This window comes from Meles meles, chromosome 8 (assembly GCF_922984935.1).
Source record: "Meles meles chromosome 8, mMelMel3.1 paternal haplotype, whole genome shotgun sequence".
In the NCBI taxonomy this organism is placed as follows: domain Eukaryota; kingdom Metazoa; phylum Chordata; class Mammalia; order Carnivora; family Mustelidae; genus Meles; species Meles meles.
In genome coordinates this window covers 1,868,030-1,885,831 of record NC_060073.1, presented here as the reverse complement: position 1 = coordinate 1,885,831, position 17,802 = coordinate 1,868,030, and the positions used below count along the sequence as shown (strand labels likewise).

The 17,802-nt window shown below is 62.6% G+C and overlaps 1 protein-coding gene across 4 annotated transcripts in view; it reads right to left on the bottom strand.

Annotated features, from left to right (window-relative positions):
* The window catches only part of KCNQ1 (potassium voltage-gated channel subfamily Q member 1), a 299,167-nt gene that overhangs the window by 220,335 nt on the left and 61,030 nt on the right, over positions 1 to 17,802 (bottom strand). For all 4 annotated transcript variants that reach the window (XM_046016811.1, XM_046016812.1, XM_046016813.1 and 1 more), the window contains exons 3-6: positions 2,839 to 2,965; positions 2,389 to 2,467; positions 1,920 to 2,016; positions 1,339 to 1,479 (exon numbers count right to left, since the gene is read on the bottom strand). In XM_046016811.1, the coding sequence (XP_045872767.1) occupies positions 1,339 to 1,479; positions 1,920 to 2,016; positions 2,389 to 2,467; positions 2,839 to 2,965 (444 nt within the window). The remainder of the gene's footprint in view (positions 1 to 1,338; positions 1,480 to 1,919; positions 2,017 to 2,388; positions 2,468 to 2,838; positions 2,966 to 17,802) is intronic.

Genomic DNA, 17,802 nt, shown 5'->3' with positions numbered 1-17,802 from the left:
CAAGGCTTCCCAACCCCCCCGTCAAACCGGGATGGGCCTCCTTTCAGGAAGAGGGGGGCGAGCCCCAGGAGAGAGCAAGGCCCAAGTTTTCTGGGAGGGAAAAGACCGGGCGCCTGCCACGGCCGTTGCCCCCGCCCAGCGTCCTAAGGCTCTGTCCTGCCCCCAAGGCCTCAGCAAAGCTCGTGTCCCTGCCCCCGACCCTAACGAGCCCAGATATCTGCTGCCCCACCCCCAGCTTCAAGGGGCTCCCCGGCAAGCCACGCTCAGCCTGTAACGGGGGCCACTGTCCTCCGCTGTTTCCCACTCTGCTGCTTCCGGCTCTGTCCTAGAGCCCGCCGGGGCACTAGCGGCGGCACCCCCGGGCGCTCTGAAGGAGGGAACGCTGGGAAGCATGAGGGCCTGGCCTGTGGCCCACACCCCGTCCCTCCCCACAGCAGCTGTCCGTCCCCGCGCTGCGGCACGGCCTTGCCCGCGCGGTTGCCGGGCTGGTTGCGGTCCCTGCGGCGGGGGGAGCCACCAGGACCCTGCTCCCAACAAGGCCAAGCTGCGGTGCAGGGTGTGGTCGTGGGCGCCCTTCATGCCCTCGGCGGTCACTCCGCGGGCCACACAGCAAGGAGGCGGGCAGGACTCGGGACGCGTGTGGCTGGCGGAGGCCACGCCTGGCTGTCCACAGCCAAGCACGGTCCTTGGTGGAATATCCCCCATTCCCTCAAGCCTGGCCTGCTGGGAACCCCCCCCCCACTCCACTTCTCCCGCAAACTGGCAGCCCAGTGAGCCCGGAGCCACCCAGCCCAGGCTCCGGCCACTTACAAGTGAATCCGGGGTGCCGGGCTCCCCCGTTGTGGGCCCAAGGAGCCCATCTCTGCAGCCAGGGGAGCCTCGGGGCTCCTCATGTCTCGGGGGGCAGGGCCCAGCTGCCGCACCCACAGGCCTGGTGCACTGTCCGGGAAGGGGAGCTCTCTTCTGTTCCCGCAAGGACTCGACCCATCACATCCCGGGTTGTTTGCTATCTAACACTGCGCTCCTCGGCACAAGGACATTCCTGGGCCCAGCACAGACCCTCCTGGACAGGCCCTGCGCCTGACCCTCCCCTCTCCACGTGGCCAGGGCAAAGGATGGATGGCTGGTGCCCTGGGTCGGGCCACACGGAGCCCAGTCTGGGGGCAGGCAGGAGCTCCCAGCCTCCGCACACACCCCGCTGCCCCGTCAGACGCCCGTCATGCCAGAGACATCGAGAACCTCCCGACGGTGTCTTCTGGGCATGAAGGGTCTACCACGGGGCCCCAGACCCCGACACCCTCGGCCCTGCCGCTGCCCGGGACGCACATCCCCACTTACCACCCCCCACCACAGGGCGTCCGCGTAGCTGCCAAACTCCACTTGGCCAGAATCGTTCACGGCGTCCTTCTCGGCCAGATACACAAAGTACGAGGAGAAGATGAGGCCCAGGAAGCCGATGTACAAGGTGGTGATGAGCTCCTGGGGGCAGGGCAGGTGGAGGGCACGGCAGGTGAGGCCTCGTGGCGGCCCGGCCTCCGTGACCACTCTCCGACAGACATCGCAGGCCGGGGGGCCGGCCCTGGGCAAGCTCCCGGCTCTCCCGACGGTGCCCCATGAGTTCCCGCGTGGTTCCCCTGCCCGCACTGACTTCGGGACCACACGCCACCCCTGTCCTCCAAGGCCGGTGTCGGGCCGCGGCCATTGCCCAGAGGGACAGGCCGGCTCCCACAGGCTCCAGTCGGGCCTCGCCTTCGCAGGACGGCTCCCGTCCGCGGTGCTGAGCTCTCTGAGCCCCTTCTCCCGTCCTGTGCCCCGCACTCTGCCCCCGGCTTCTTGCCCTTGGCTGAGAGGGTGTGGCTACCCCGTCTGTGCACCCCCTGCCCGCCGTTCGGGCCCTGCACCCCGCCCTGCCCGCACACCTGGCGGTGGATGAAGACCACAGAGCCCAGCAGCCTCCAGGTGCCACCCTGACGGTCCACGTGCAGCATCCGCAGGATCTGGAGGAAGCGGATGCCCCTGCGGGGGAGAGGAGACGTCGCTGTGCCCCGCGCCCGACTCACCTGCTCAGCCCCCGCCCGGGGGCCGCCCCTCAAAGCCTGGCTCAGAACCGCCCCCTCAAACACGGGGTGGGGGGCCCCACCCAACCCGCAGGTCTCCAAACTCCTCTGCTCCCGGGGGAGGCCCTGGGATCGCCCCATTTGACAGATGAGCAGACTGAGGTCCCCAGAAGGTTAGGTCCCAGCCCAAGTCCTGGAAGGGCTCATGCTGGGCCTCCGACCCAGGGAAACCTAAGTCCATGTGGGGTTGGAGCCTGCGCCCCCTCCCCACCCCCAGCACACTGCCCGCGGTTCTCACAGCCCAGCTGGGACGGCCTGCGGCCCACTGTACCTGATGGCCGAGGTAGCAAACACCTGCCCTTTGGAGCCCACGCAGAGGACCACCATGGAGGCCAGGACCACGATGAGGTCTGGGGAGGGATGGCATGTCACCCAGCCTGGCACTGGCTCAGGAGAAGGAGCCTCGCTGTCAGGAGGACATGGCCCCTGGGACAGCGAGACTGGCCCTCTGTCTCGGGCACACCCACGCCCACCTCCCAGGCCGCTGGGGCGGCAGACCCCCCCACACCGCCATGCCGAGTGCGACCGAGCCAGCCCCGTGAGCAGCGGCTAAAGCTGCCTCCTATGTAGCCGGGCTCAGAGGGTCACCCCGTGGCCTCAAAGGGTCTCTGCTGGCGCTCGTGATGGAACCCACCCTGCCGGATCCCCCTTCCTGGGGTGGGTGCCCAGCCCGTGGCCAGGAAGCTAGGGGCGAAGCTCCCTGGGGGCAGGCAGGACTCACCGATGATGGAGATGGGCTTCCGGGCAAAGCGCAGCCTTCCCCAGACGCCGACGTACTTGCTGCGGCAGCCTGCCGACCAGAGGCGGACCACGTACTCGGTCCCAAAGAACACCACCAGGACAATCTCCTGTGGGGCAGAGGGGAATGAGCTGGGGGCCTCCATGAGAGACGTCTGAGGGGAACGGCCCGGGCCCTGGTCTGCTGGGGGTGGGGGACGCCGATCGCAGGGCCCACCTGGACAGGCCGGCGACCCGAGGCTGGGTCCGCCGGCAGCAGACACCTGCTTGCTTTTCCGACCAGGGCCCAAGCAGGCCCAAGGGGATGTCCACACCAAGGACGTCCCCCAGGGACATGACAAAGACGGTGTCCTGGGACCCACATTCTCCGGCCAGCACTCACATGAACCACAGAGTCCCCAGAGCTCAGGCCATACATCTTGATTTGGGTGCTGGGGACACCCGTCCTCATGGGGTGGTCCCTGTTTTGCTTCAGAGCCTCCACGCCACCCAGGACGCCCCATCCAGGGGTGCTTGGCCACCTTCCCTGGGGCTGAGATGCAAGAGCTCCCAGGGTGGTCGGGTGTGGGTGGGCACCCGCAGGAGGAGGGGAGGGGTCTCAGAGGCCATCTCTGGCCGTCCCCTCCAAGGAAGGGCGGGTACCAGGTCTGCTGTGGACCAGTGCCCCTCGGCAGTGCTGACCACAGTCAGGGCTCCGGCCACGGCAGTTCCACATTTCAGTCTGCGGTCAGGCCAACCCGAGGAGCGGAAGGAAGCCAGAGGGCCAAGGGCTCACGTCCAGGCCATGGACACAGGGACTGCTGGGTGGGTGAGCGGACAAACGAAGACACAGTATAAGAATCAAGTTCAAAGGGAACCAGACAACCCAGACCAAGTGGACAGGTTCCAAGAGACGCAACCCTACCGAGGTTTCTCAGAAGGACCTGGGAAACCTCACTAGGTCCATAGCTAGTGAGGAGACTGGACCATGGACCTCACTCTCCCATCAAAGAGAAGCTATCGTCGGTCAACGGAGGGGACCTAAAGCTCCGCTGGTGAATACTAGCAAACGTTCAGAGAAGAATGCATCCATCTTCCTCGAATTTCTCTGAAAAACGGAAGAAGAGGGAGCACTTCCTAACCCATCCCATGAGGCCGGCCGGCCCCTGACAGCAAAGCCAGAGGAAGCCGTGAGGAGCAGAGGCACCCAGCCCAGGACCCGAGCTGCTTCCGGAGCATGTTGGAGAGATCCACGCCACGGCCATGTGGGAGTCACGTCTGGAATACAAGGATGGTTCGATTGCTAGAACACATCGTGTTCACAGAAAGAAGGAAAAGAAACACATGACCTCCACTGACACGAAAAGTGTGAGAAAACCCCACAGCACTTTGTGCTGCAAGCAGGGAACAAGGCAGGACGACAAGAAGACCACCGACCCCGAACACACGCCACAGCCCGAAAATCCACAGTAGCAGCACACCACCGAGGACAGGAATTACCCCTCCACGGTCAGAAGGGAGGCAAGAACACCCCCACCGCCCGCGCGTGCGACACCAGGCTCCACGATCCCACCTGAGCAAGGAGACGGGAGAGGAAAGAAAGGGCGTCCAGGCTGGAAAGGAGAAGTAAAACGACCTCTGTTCACAGGGGATGTGACCTTATGCGTAGGAAACTCCATGGACTCCCCCCACGCACCTGTCAGATCTTACTAGAATTCGCGAGGCTGGGTACAGAGTCAGGCCGCACGAATCATCGTGCTCTCTCCACGCCAACGAACCACCTTCCCACAAAATGACAGAAATGCTGCCGCTTACAGCAGCGTCAAGAAGAATGAAACGGTCACGGATTAACCAAGGAGGCCAAAGACCTGCAGGGTGAAAACGGAAGTACCGGGACCAGGAACGGGAGGAGACACCCAAGTGCACGACCCAGAGAGGCCAACGCCCCCGAAATATCAACAGATGCAACACCGTCGCTCCCCAAGCCCCCACGGCTTGTTTTCTTTGCTTGTGTGTTTCAGAGAACTAGAAAAACTTACCCTAACTTCATGGGGCATCTCAAGGAACCCTGAACAGCCAAATAAAATGCCATCTGTCCATACAAGGGACTGTCACTCAGCCTCACAGACGGAAGAGAGGCTGATACCTGCCCAGCGTGGGCCCATCCCGGGGCGCTGCCGAGGGAGACACCAGCTGTGCTGGCCTCCGGGCAGCCCCTGCCCCATCCTATCCTGCCCCTGCTGTCTGGCCCTGGCAGGGGACCCCTGCTCCCAGGCCCCACCACTGCCCTCCCTGCCACAAGGGGGAGGCTGGACAGGGCCCTCTGGCTCCCAAGTGTCATCAACTAGAATGCTTCTGCCAGCCAGCCGGGGTGGGGGTCAGCGCGGCAGATAACGGGAGGAAGGGCAGGAGAGGTGACCGCCTCCCTCTTGCGAAGTTCTCCGTCCGTAACGTGGAACCCGCATGGGGCTGCTGCGAGCGAGGCAGGGGAACGCAAACCTGCAGGCTCCGTGACCTCTCGGGCCGGCTTCGGGTCCTACCCCGCCCTTGGCTCTGGGGGCCGTGGCCTGGGCTAGAGGCTGGCTGAGCCCACCAGGGCTGGAGCCACGCGCACCATCCAGCCCCAGCTCCACACGGATCTTCTGAATGAACGACCGCGAGGCGCAGACGGGCCGGTGAGCAGGCTGAGCGCGGCCCGTGACCAGGGCTCCGTCTCATGCATATGCTCCCCGAGAACCTGGCTCTGCCAGGTCCCGGGCGGCGGGATGAGCCCGTGGTCAGTGAGGAGCTCACGGGGAACGGAGAGGGCAATCCGGCATCTGGCCGCCTGCCCTGTCCCGGGAGGGCAGACACGGGCGCTGGCATCCTCACGGAGCAGGGCTCCCCTGGCCGCCAGGTGGTCCCCAGAGGAACCGTCCTTGGTGCCTCCATCCCAGCTTCACACCCCACTCGCCACCCGGGCTCGTCGCTCTGTGGTTCTTGTCTCATTTGCATGTATTTGCTTATTACTTAAGCGCCCTCCCCAGTTGTGTCCTAAAGAGATTTAAAGCACTAGAAACGTCTTGTTAAAATCAACAACAACAACAAAACCCTTTAAATAAATAAGTAGCTATCAGGGGTGGCTGTGTCTCCCCCGCTTCCCAAACTGTCTGGCTCTCACACGTCGGGAGAGCTGGCCCGCCGCTCAGGGCCACCCTTGCCCTCCCAGGGCCAGCCGTCTGCGAACGTGGGTTCCCCTCTGGAGGGCTGAGGTGCAGGAATCATTTAAAACCATGCTAATCCTCAAATCCGGTTTGAGGCTAGAGAGCAGCACGAGGCCTGGCGGGCTGCGGGGCAGCTGCACAGGGCACTCGCGGGGTCCGAGCCCGGCCCAGACTCAGGCAGGGTCCAGTTCACGGACGCCGTGCGGCCGGCACGCTAGGAAGGACGGGGAGGAGCCCTTTACTGTCCAGAGGCATGAGACGGTGAGGACGGACGCTTGCTCAGAGACCAAATGACCTCTACCATGGGCAGCCTCAGACTCTGGGTATGGTGCCACACAGGGTCAAGGCCTCAGCCCCAGACACTGCTGGCCGGGCCCTCCGGGGTCTCCGTAGCTCAAGCACTCCCAGGAACAGGTTTCCTGGCCAGCCTGGCCCTGTGCTCTCTCTCAGAGCCGCCTTCCACCGACCTGGGCTCGGGAGGGCTGGCCGGGCTAGCCCACAGCTCTGGGCCAGCAGATGGGGATGATGTCACGGGAGGTGCCCTGGCCGCCCCAGGCTGGAGGCAGCATGGGGGTGTGACCGGGATTGACCGTGCACTGGCGGAGACTCGGGGGCGGGGGCGGCATGGGGCCTGTAGAAGGGCTGACCCAGGAGGGGTGACCCCCACTCCCGCCCACCACACTCTTAGTTTTGTCTGCTCTGGCAGGAACAGGACCAAGGGCCATCGGTCTTCCCATAGCAGGCCCTAAGCAAGCCCATCGGTGGACGAAAGGGGCCTCAGGCTCCCGCAGAGCCCGCCAACAGCTGTCACCTCCCCAAACCCTGTGCTCAAGCCTCTGCTGTCCCTCCTCACTGTCTGTACAGTGTCCCTAAGTTCCCAGGGCCTCACCCCGGCCTATCCCGAGAGCCTCCCATCGCCCCAAGGCAGCCCCATTCCCCAGGTGCTGTCCCGCCCCCGCCCCCCAGTGCTCTGTGCCCCCCCCCCCACACACAGCCCCTCTCTGGGTCCTTACACCCTTCTCAGTCGAGCTCTACCCGCCCCCGCCCCCGGAAGCCCCATCCACCAGCCCCTAGGGAGCCGCCTGGCCCCCCTCCAGAGAGAGCCACCCCAGAGGCGCCCTCGGCCAGCTCCGCCTGGGCCTTCCTGACCCTGGGAGTGCCCCCAGGTCAAGGGTGCAGGCCAGGAGGCCGGTCTGTTGGAGCACGGCCCTGAGCTCTGCCCCGCAGACACGAGGGGAGAGGCTGTGCTTGTGACCGGGATCTCGCCGAGACCACAGTCCAACCAGAGGGACAGAGGGACCCCTCCTGCCCCAGACACCGTCATATAGACAGACCAAGCCGCCCCTGGCTGCAGGGCCCGCGAGCCACAGTGGGCGCGGAGACAGAGGTGCAGATGAGGCACCTACCAGGCCCCAAGGGGCCGAGCAGCCCCCACTCGTGTCGTCCCAGGGGCCTCCGTCCGGGCCGATCCTGGGCGCTCCTGCGGTCCTCCAGTGGGTCTCCCTGGCGGCAGGCGGAAGGGCTGGTCCGCGGTGGCCTCACGGGTACGATTTAGACTTTTAAGCACACGGTTCCTAGGCAAGAGCCCAGTTAAAAACCAGGTAGAGGATCCGTGTAGACGTTTCTCTAGAGAAGACGTAGGAGGGACAGACGCCTGAGAGAGGCTCCAGCTGGCCCCGCAACAGGGAGACCCAGATCAAACTCACGATGCAACTCCACCTCGCACCGGTCGGAGCGGCTCACGTCAAACACACACCGGGAGGGGCTCCTGGGTGGCTCAGTGGGTTAAAGCCTCTGCCTTTGGCTCAGGTCATGATCTCAGGGTCCTGGGATCGAGCCCCACTTCGGGCTCTCTGCTCAGCAGGGAGCCTGCTCCCCCCCCCCACCTCTCTCTGCCTACTCTCTCTGTCAAATAAATAAATAAAATCTTCAAAAAAAAAAAAAACCATACCGGGAACAGGTGCCGGCAAGGGTGCGGGGAAGGGGCCCCTTTCGTGCTGCTGGGGGGGGGCCCTAGCTGGGGCAGCCGCTCTGGAGGGCAGGACAGAGGGTCCGCGGAGAGTGGAAACAGACCCGACGACCCGGCCGCTGCACAGCGGGGTATTTCCCCCGAAGGAAACAAAAACACCAATTCCACAAGTACACACCCCCCGTTCACAATCGTAGCACTGACCACGGCCACCCGGCACGCCGCCCTCCTGTCCACGGGGTGAGCGGAGCAAGAAGGGGTGCGTGCGGACGAGGGGAGAGCACGGGAGCCGGCGCCCACCGTCGACCGCAGCGCGGACTGGGGTGGCCCCGGGGCTGTGGGGGTGAAGCTCTGGGGGCGGGGGGGTCAGCGGCTCATGGGGATGGAGTTTCTGTTTGGGAAGACGGAGAGTCCCGGAGACGGGCGGTGGGACGGCCGCACAGCGCGGATGTGCGTAGTGCCCGGAGCTGGGCACCCAGACACGGTTCGGAGCGGCTGTGGGGTGCGCGTCCCCATCTTCACGGCCGCCGCTCGCTCCGGGTGAGGGGAGTGCCCGACGCCCGCGCCCTCGCGGGGCCCCCTCCCGCGGGACCGCAGGGGAAGGGAGGCGCCGAGGGCCAGCTCAGGGTGCTGCCGTGACTGAGGGGGTCTCCCCGCTTCCCCCCTGCCCGGTTTCACCGCAGTGTGGCCCGGGAGTGCGTGGCGCTCCCTGAGGGCCCCGAGCCGGCACGGACGTGCCACAGTCCAGGCCCCGAGAGGCCGGGCCCCCCCAACCCCGCCGTCTGGCTGACAAATACCAGGTCCAAGTTGACTGAGGGAGAAGAGCCCCGAGTCACGGGGGTGCACGTGGCCCGCACACCAGCCTGCACCTGCCCTCGGGGTCTGGGGGTGACGGGGTTGTGACAGATTTGCCAAACCTGGGAGGGGGATAAAGGTTCCGAAAAGCAGGAGCTTATCTGGTCTCCCCTGCGAGCGCACACGGGGGAAAGGTTGGCGATGACTCAAGCGTTTCGTAACTGGGGACCCGCGGCGCCGGGAGGGGGACGAAGGTCACTGGTCACCTTATCTACGCGCCTTCCTTATCAGCCTGCGAGTCCTCGGCGGGAAGACGGTCCAAAGCCCGAGTGCTCTGAGGCCCGGCGCTGCCGGCATCGTGGGCCGCAGACGCCCCGGGAACGTCCCGGCCACGAGCTGCTCACGTGTGACAGGCAGCGGGACGGCCTGAAGGTTGAACCGCTCCGATGAGCTGAGCCTACAGCCCGGCTTCGGGGGGAACATATTTTCTCTTTGGCTAAAGAGTAAAGGCCGCCTCCCTGACCCCTCCTCTCGCCGGTCGCGGGTTCTGTGATGTTACTACTCCGTTATCTTTACGTGAAAAATTTTCAGGAGAGGCGGGCGGCCAGCCCCCGGGGCTTAAGTGCTGGGGACTGCGGGCCAGAGGGCCCTGTGGGGTGTTGGTGGGGGAGGGGAACGCAGAAATCAGGGCCAAGGGCAAGAGGAACGCCTCCTTCCTGGCTCTGGCCGGCTTGGGGACACACCCTGGGGACGGCTTTGCAGGCACTCCCAGCCCCCCCAGAGGCCTCCTCGGGGAGAAGGATGCCCAGACTTTCTGCCCGGGACATCGCCGGGCAGAGAGGGGAGCGGACCTGGAAAGGCGCAGTGGCGTGGGCGACCAGCGTGAGGGCCTTCCTCTCCTCCCCCCACAAGCCTGGGAAACCCGGGGGCTAGCCTGGGGCCAGGAGGCATCCCCACGGGGCGGGGGGTGCAGGGTGCGGTCCCTCTGGCCCAGAGCCTGGACAGCGGGCTTTGGGGCCGGCCCAGCTGTCGTCCCTCCACATGGGAGCAGATAAGCCACAGGGCGAGCTGGTCTCAGCGTTCCCAGCCGGCCCGAGAGCACGAAGCAGCTCTACAGACCGCTCAGAGCACCTTTGTTCGCAGACAGCCTGTGGCCAGCTGCTCCCAGCCGCGTGCCCGTGCCGAGGGCTCCTGGGCCTCCCGGTGACATGTGCTGAGCACAGCTGGGACCCTCCGTACACACTTGCGGCCCACCCCGTGGGACACCAGCCCCACCCCAAGTGACCCCGCCTTGGGACAGGCACCACGGCGCAGTCCCCCAGAGGGCGCAGGAGGCCCATGCTGGGCTGGGGGACGTACCCCACCTGCTGTCCTGGTTGGTTCCCCCTACCCCCACCGCGGCGGCCGCTCCTGCCCCACAGACGCCCAAATGTGTAGCCCCGCAACCTTGGCCCTGACCCCTCTGCTTCCTGCCCGAGGTCCTGGCTCCCTGAAGTGGCCCTAACAGGGCCTGTGGGCCAGGCCCCGAGTCAGCCGCCGGGAGGACAGGGAAGGGGGCCCTGATGCCCGAGGGGAGCTCTGGGCTGGGACAGTGGGGCAGGCCCCCGAATGCCCCCATGGCCCCCCGGGACAGCAAGGCCCAGCATCGCCGAACCCCCAGGGCGGGGACCCCAGTGGGCCACTCAACCCTTCCAATGCCTGAGCGTCCTCATCAACAAAACAAGGGTTCTGGGGGTGCCCACCTCCTGGGGCAGTGGGGGTCTGAAACGAGCAGAGCCCCTGGGGCTGTGGAGATGCCACAGAAGGACCTACAGGACACGGTGGGGTTGAAAGGGCTCAAGACAGGAGGGGCCTCCTGGGGGCAGGCGGGGAGCAGGGTGCGGCACAGGGAGGAGGAGAGCCCCGCCTGGTCAGGGTCTGGCACGTCCAAGGCCTCCCCAGACCTGTCTCAGGAACCCCAGGCTGCCCACGGCTCAGATGCCCCTCCTGACCCGCCCCCCAAACCCGTATAAGGCATCCCAAGCCGTCAACACCTCCATCCAGACCTGACCTGTGTCTCCCTGGCCTGCCCAGGCTCCTGACAGGGTAGTGGGATGCATCCCAGCCAAGGGGACCCCTCCCCCGCCAATGGCCATCTCCCCAAGGCCAGGGTCTGCCTTCACTTTGCAGGCACAGTCCAGCGCCGAGCCCAAGCATGGCAGCCTTCTGTACTAGAAGGGCCATAGGGCAAACTCTGGGCGGGGCCATGCCTGCTTCTTCCCCGGGTGGGTGCCACAGTATAAGGGCCGAGGGACCCAGGTAGACCCACAGGGTCCCCAGGTAAGACAGTATGCCCCTGTGGGTGCCACATGGACCCCCAAACCCACGGAGGTCTGGAGCCCACCTGCCCAAAGTCATTGGTACTTTGGGGCCCCCTGCAGCCTCTCCCCAATGGGCCAGCCACCCCAAATTCCCAAGAGGGCCCCATGAGGAGGTCGAAGCCCCTGCCTGGGGCTCGAAAGCCTGGACTGGCCAGCCACTGTGGGAGCCTCCCCACCCGTGGGAGGTCATCACGGGTTTGGGGTGCCTCAGGAGGCGTTGGGTCACTTTCCCCCGAGACCCAGCCCCACCTGCCAGCTGTCTGGGGTGGCCGTTCTGCAGGCCAAGCAGGAGAGGCCGGGAGACTTATTCTGTCACCATGGGGACGGACGCTCCCATCTACCCAGCAGCTGGGCCCTGCGAGGGGGCGACAGCTGCTGTCCAGCCCCCTGGCCTGGTGAGGGGCTGCGGCACCGTCCCCCACCCCAGCCACTGCCTGAGCGGACTGCTGTCAGGCTCGTGGCCTCCCTCATGTGTGTGGGTGCAGTGAGGCCCCGAGGACCCCTCTCCTCGGACCCCTGGCTGGGGTCAGGCCCCTGGGCTGCCCTTGCAACCCCAACCCCAGTCTCACCCCCTGGGCTCAGGTACCGATGGGGGTGGGCGGCGGGTGTCCCGCCTCGCAGACACGGCACCTTCTCCTGGCCTGGGGAGACTCTGCTGGAGGCCTGATGGCCCTGGGGAGAGCATGAAGAATCAAGGACAGGTTTCAAGCCAGTGGTCCTTGCAGCTGAAGCTTGGGCTGGTTTGTCCACAGGAGCCCCCCAGCTCCCGGGGACCTCCAGCTTCCTCCTCCTCTGTCCATAGATCCACAGGGACATGCGTCGCCTGTAGCACCACAGAGGGGAGCAAGCCCCACAGCAATGTGTGTATCCGGCGGGGGGCAGGGAGGGGAAGACCAAGACCAGACACTTGGCCCCACCCACCCACGGCCCCAACAGCCTCAGACCCACCATCCTTGGATTGCAAGATGCCCAGCTTGGCCTCTGAGTGAAGGCTGCCCTCCGGTCACTGTCCCTGCCTGGGAACCACAGGTGCCCTACTGAGGACAAGTCCAGCCACACGTGCTTCAGGTGGTTCAGCAAGGTGCCCCGGGGCTGGGACCCAGCTTTTAATAAGTGAATTTCAAGCCACATGCTGACACAAGTTTGCCACACAAAGAAGCCACTAGTAAGAGGAGGCAACGGTATGAAGAATGCAGGTGTCCACCGTCGGTGCTGGGGGGTCAGGCCTGGAACACGCTTCCTACCACACAGGGGGATCGATCTGCCATGACTCTACGTGTCAGCCTCGCTCACGTCCATCTCCTCTTGGTCCTGACGGTGACCGAGAGGAGCACTGCTTAATTCCCAAACAGCGGGGCCTGTGTGGCAAACTCACAGCTGTTTATTTCTAATCGTCCTGGGTTTTGATCACAGCCAACTGCATCTTAACCTCTCAAAACCTGTTTCGTGGTTCTTCCCAGCCAAGCAGAAGGATTGGTTCTGCCGGTGTTCCATGGGCATAAGGAAGAAGAACCTGTCTGTTATCAAGACCCACAGTTACAGTGCCGGCTCTAAAACATCGTCCCGAGCTTCTTTGCCGCTCCTCCCACTGTGTCTGGGCTCCATGCACCACAAGAAGGTGGTGGAGTGATCCTGCCCACTCTCCAGGCCTGCGCACCTCCCGTCCTGGGAACCCAGCTGGAAGGAAGCCGGACGGAGCCAGGCAGAGCAAGGAAGGGCCGCCCCCACAGAGTCCTGCCCACACCATGGATCGGGGAGCTCCTTAGGACAGGCGTGAGGAGGCACGGGGTTTGGGGTGCTTGTTACACGGCTGAAGGTAACAGGGACCATTGTTTCAGGTTATCATTAGAACCCACCACAACACGAACTGTCCATACCCTCGCTCATTTTGTGTGCCCCAGAACTGTCCTGTTCTGAGAGGTGCATTAAGGTCTCCCGCAGTGACCACACTTAAATTGTGTGGCCCTGCATTTCCAGGAGCTTCCATTTTACCAGTTTTTTCTGCCGTCTACCACACCAGAGTTCACAAATACGTCTCCTCCAGAAGTGGTGCCCTAGGGAGGGCTGTCTCGACGGACGTGGGCACTGCTCACCCTGCTTTTGCGTGTACCGGCCCGGGATTATTTGACCGCTCCTTTGTGTTTCAACTTCCATTATTAGTTTGCTTTACTGAACTCCTCTCAACAATGTGTTTGTTAAAAATAAAGACGAAGACCTTTCTCACAGTCCTCTGCTTTGAGAGAGGTGTTCGGGCCATTTACGTTTAGTGTAAAACTGGAACATCCGGTTTGAATCTTCCTACCCCACTATTTTGCTATTTTATGTTGTTGTTTCTTTCACTTTCCTTTGAGGTGGAGAAGTGGTCAACGTATTACCCCTTCTCTCCTCGTTCCTGAGTGTGGACACTTCACTGAACCATACCCATCTGTCCGTCACTCAGTGCCCTCGGTTCCCGAAACCTGTAACCACGCCTGCTCCAATCGGAAGAGCTCCCGCCATAGTTTCCCCTACGGTGGCTTTGCCGGACTCTGTGTGACGGCAACTCCTCCCTGTCCGTCCCCTCACCCCCACCGATGGCTCTCCAACAGCACTTCCATAGACTTCATGAAACCCTGCAGCACCTTCAAGATTTCCTGGGCACAGGGACCTCTCTTGTCTCCCTTCCTCTGACCAAGTCCCTGGCTGTGAGCACAGCATCAAACGCAGGGTACAGGCCGGGAGCGCTGGCCCCACGGGTGACAACAGCCATGTGCCTTTCATACCAGAACTGGACGAGTCAGAATGACCCCGGCGTCCTCTGCTTTACAGGCCCCACCCTCCTGCCCAGACATTGCTGGTGCTAAAGTGTGCCCCCCAGTCTCATGTGCTGAAGTCCTGGGCCCAAGCACCGGTGAACAGGCCCTTATTTAGAAAAAGGGTCTTTGCAGGTGTAACTAGCTAAGACCGGGTCACTAGGGTGAGCCTTGGTCCAGTAAGTCCTAACAAACAGAGGGAGACGGGCACATGCAGAGAAAAAGCCGTGCGAGGAGGGAGCAGAGACGGGGTGAGGCGTCCGTGAGCCAAAGAACCTTGCAGATGGCCAGCAATCTCCAGAAGCGGGGACAGACCCCCCCCCCACCCTCAGAAGCCATCCCCCTGCCAACACCTTGACTGCACACTTCTGGCCTGAGGGGGACAACACAGGCACCCCGGGGGCTCCAGGTTATCACCAAGGTCCGACCGACAGCTGGATCAGGGTCCCCGTGGCTGTCCAGGTCACAATCCCAAAGCCTTCTCCTCCTGGGGAGGGGCCCTGCAGGCAGTGGTGAGACAGTGTCCTTCTCTGCACGGGTGAACACCGGCCTGCGCCTTCCCCATGCGGGGAAAACATCTCGGCTCTGAAGAAAGAACCCAAGATGCTGGAGGGGGCATCCCAGGCCGACAACTAGCAGAAGCAAAGGCCCGGGGGCCGGAGAAGCTGGCCGTGGGTGCGTGGGGGGTGGCAGCGTCCAGAGCTCCGAACAGTCAAAAAGGCAGGTGGGGTTTTCCAGAAAGCAGGTCCCGAACCCCCCCCCCCCACCCCGCCCGAGCCCCACCACATGGCCTTGGGGCTCAGGGCTCTGTGAATCACACTCGGGGCCTCGCGCACACGGGAGCAGCTGGGAGGGCCACCCTGCAATTTGTGGTGGGGGAGCAGGAGGCCCAAAGGCCGCCCGAGCCCGGCTGCAGACACCGTCAGCCGCCCGGCCGCCAGCTTTACGCGTATTTAAAGCAAATCCCGTCTCCCCCGACGGGGCTCGTTCCACCCGCGGGCCGGCTAAAGGGGGTTTATTTTCAGCCCCGGAACCTCACCGCTGAGGCCGTTAACCCCAGAGAAGCCCCACCCCTGTGATGGGCACCTTAGCCGGCGGGGACGGGGGAGCGAGGGCGGGGTGGGGGGGCTAGGTTTATTTGCTGAGTGCCCGAGCTTCTAAAAATGTCTTATTTAAGAATTTACTCAGGACGAGAAGTTTACCAAACCGAGAGAGACTCGGGGATGAAAACCCTTTCTAATTATCTAGTTGAAGTGCTGAAAGGCCCTGCCTTGGTTTGAATGGTGTTTACTTTAGCCGAGGCGGAGGGGCCCCAGGGACCCGCGGGCGGGGGGCTGCCACCCTGGGCGAGGGCAGGCGGGCCCGCGTCTGTCCGGGGTCTCTGTGGGGCGCACGGTGGCCCCGCTCCTCCGCGGCCCGGCGGCCGGCCACCCCCGCCGGCTCTGCCCGTCCAGAGGTTGTAATGACAGGCGGGGAATTTAAACAGTTTTTCTTCCCCCCTTTCAGGAATGTTTTAAGGGATTGAGAGGAAATTGTGCACGGATTTTGCTGTTTTAAGAGCTAATATGTGAACAGCTTCAGAAGGATGTGTGTTGTTTTAAGGCTGCAGTTTACCGGGTAAAAGCGTAAGACAAAAGCAGACGGGCCGTGGGAGCCAAGGGTCGTCGACTTGAGTTTCATTCCTCTGAGAAGGGGCGGCCTTCCCGAGGACAGGGCTGGAAGGAAACAGACGTCCGGTCTTCGGCCCAGCCCCTGCCTCCCCCCACCGTGTCCTGTCACCAGCGTGGCTACAGGGGCTGCCCAGCTGGACGGCCAGCAGCGAGGGGCTTGGGAGGGGGCCAGGAGCCACTCTGGGGCACCAGCCACAAACCTGTGCCCCCTGTCGGGGCACCGAGGAAGGTCCCCCGCGTTCGGACGGCCCCAAGTGCCCACGATCGCACAGAGGGGACAGACGTGGGCCACGAGATGGTGGGGGCTCCCGCTCCTCGGGGACGGAAAACAGAAACACCAGCTACCCCAAGTGACTCGGGAAGAAACAAACGGAATGGCCCTAAACTTGTGAAAGAAATAATTTATAACCAAAAACTTCCCCCCAAAGAGAACCCCAGGCCGGATGGCTTTGCGTGTTCTGAGACACTGAAGCGAACAGCAGCTCCGTCCTGAGTCGCCCGAACCACGAGGCAGGAACACTTCCCACTGGTTACCCAGCGCCGAAAGCAGACGCTGCGGGCAGACCAGCCGCAGACGGTGTCCCTCATGAACACAGACGCGAAAACTCGACCCTGCGTTTGAGCAAATCCAACGAAGCAATATGTGTTCCAGAAATGAGGGAGTGGGCTTTCTCTCAAGAACCCGCGGTCGGTGCGCTCTGAAAATCACTCAGGGGCGCTCACCGTCCCTGCGCAGCAGAAGGAAGGCAGGCAACGTTCCCAATTACCCAGAAAAAGCGTCGGATGAAACGCAGCAGCCAGGCCTGAGAGTCACTCTTCTGGCCACAGACGGAAGGAGGGAGCGTCCCCGGCCTTGCAGGGCGCCTGTCAAACCACAGCTCGCATCACACCTCTCCAGGAGAGGCCAGACGTGCCCCGGGGACCAGGCACCCAACGAGGGGCTGCTCTCTCCTAGGGACTAAACGTCGTGGTGGGAGCTCGGGCATCGGGCAAGAACACGGAGAAAATAGCATGGAGACTGAAAACGGAAAAAAAACCATAAAACTGACTTTGTTTGGGACAACACGATCATCTCCATAGAAAATCCTAAAAAATCTACCCCCCCCACCAAAAAGCTTCCAGAACTAATAAGGTTAGCAAAGTCACAGGATACAGGGTCGACATGCTAGAAGCAAACAGTGCAAAAGCGAAATTGAGAAAACCGTCACGTTTCAGTGTCAGAAACGGAAAGTAACGAACCACAGAAATGACTGAGAGATCGGTGCCCTCAGAGCCGTACAACACGGGTGAGCGTGAGCAAAACATCCGAGGAGGCACAGAGACGCACCGTGTTCAGAGAGCAGAAAAGCTAAATGTTCCAGAGTCACGCACCCCACTGAAGCGTGCGGTCCGCCGCGGGAGGACCAGCATTCAGGCAGGGGTTTTGTTGTTTGGCTTTGTTTGGTTTTGTTTTGGTTGAAATTAGCAAACGGCCTCCAGGCTTTCGGTGGAAATGCAGAGGGCCAGACTCGCCAACATACTTCTGAAAATGAACAAAATTGAGGGATTAGCACAGCCTGATTTCAAGGCTTGCTGTAAAAGTCACATTAATCAAGACAGCGTGGTAGTGGCAGGACTGATTAGAAAGTCCAGAAGCAAACCCACGCACACGGTCAGCTGACTTTCATCAAAGGTGTCCAAGTAATTCGATGGGAAAACGGCGCAGGAGCGATCGGATAACCACACGCAGGAAAGATTTAATACCTGTCACTGCGCATAAAATTAAACCTGAAATGAATCACAGATATAAACACAGAACGTAAAACTAGAAAATTTCTACAGAAATATAGAAGAACAGTCTTTGTGACCTTGGATTAGGCAAATATTTCTTAGACAGAATACAGAAAACATGAACCTTGAAAAGAAAAAATAAATAAACAACAAGCCCTGGAAAATTGCACTTGGCCAAAATTAAAAACTTCAGCTCTTCAGAAAGACAGTGCCGGGAGGAAAGAGAAGCCACAGATGGGGGCTGGGGCGGGGGGTATCAGAAAAAGGCGTATCTGACCGTCCACACCTGAAGTCCAGACTCACACCTCGATTACAGGAACCAGTCCTATGACTCAGGGTGAGACAAAGGACACGATGACCACGGCGGGCGGGCAGACGCGCCCTTGGTCAGACCGTGTGTGCACGTGGC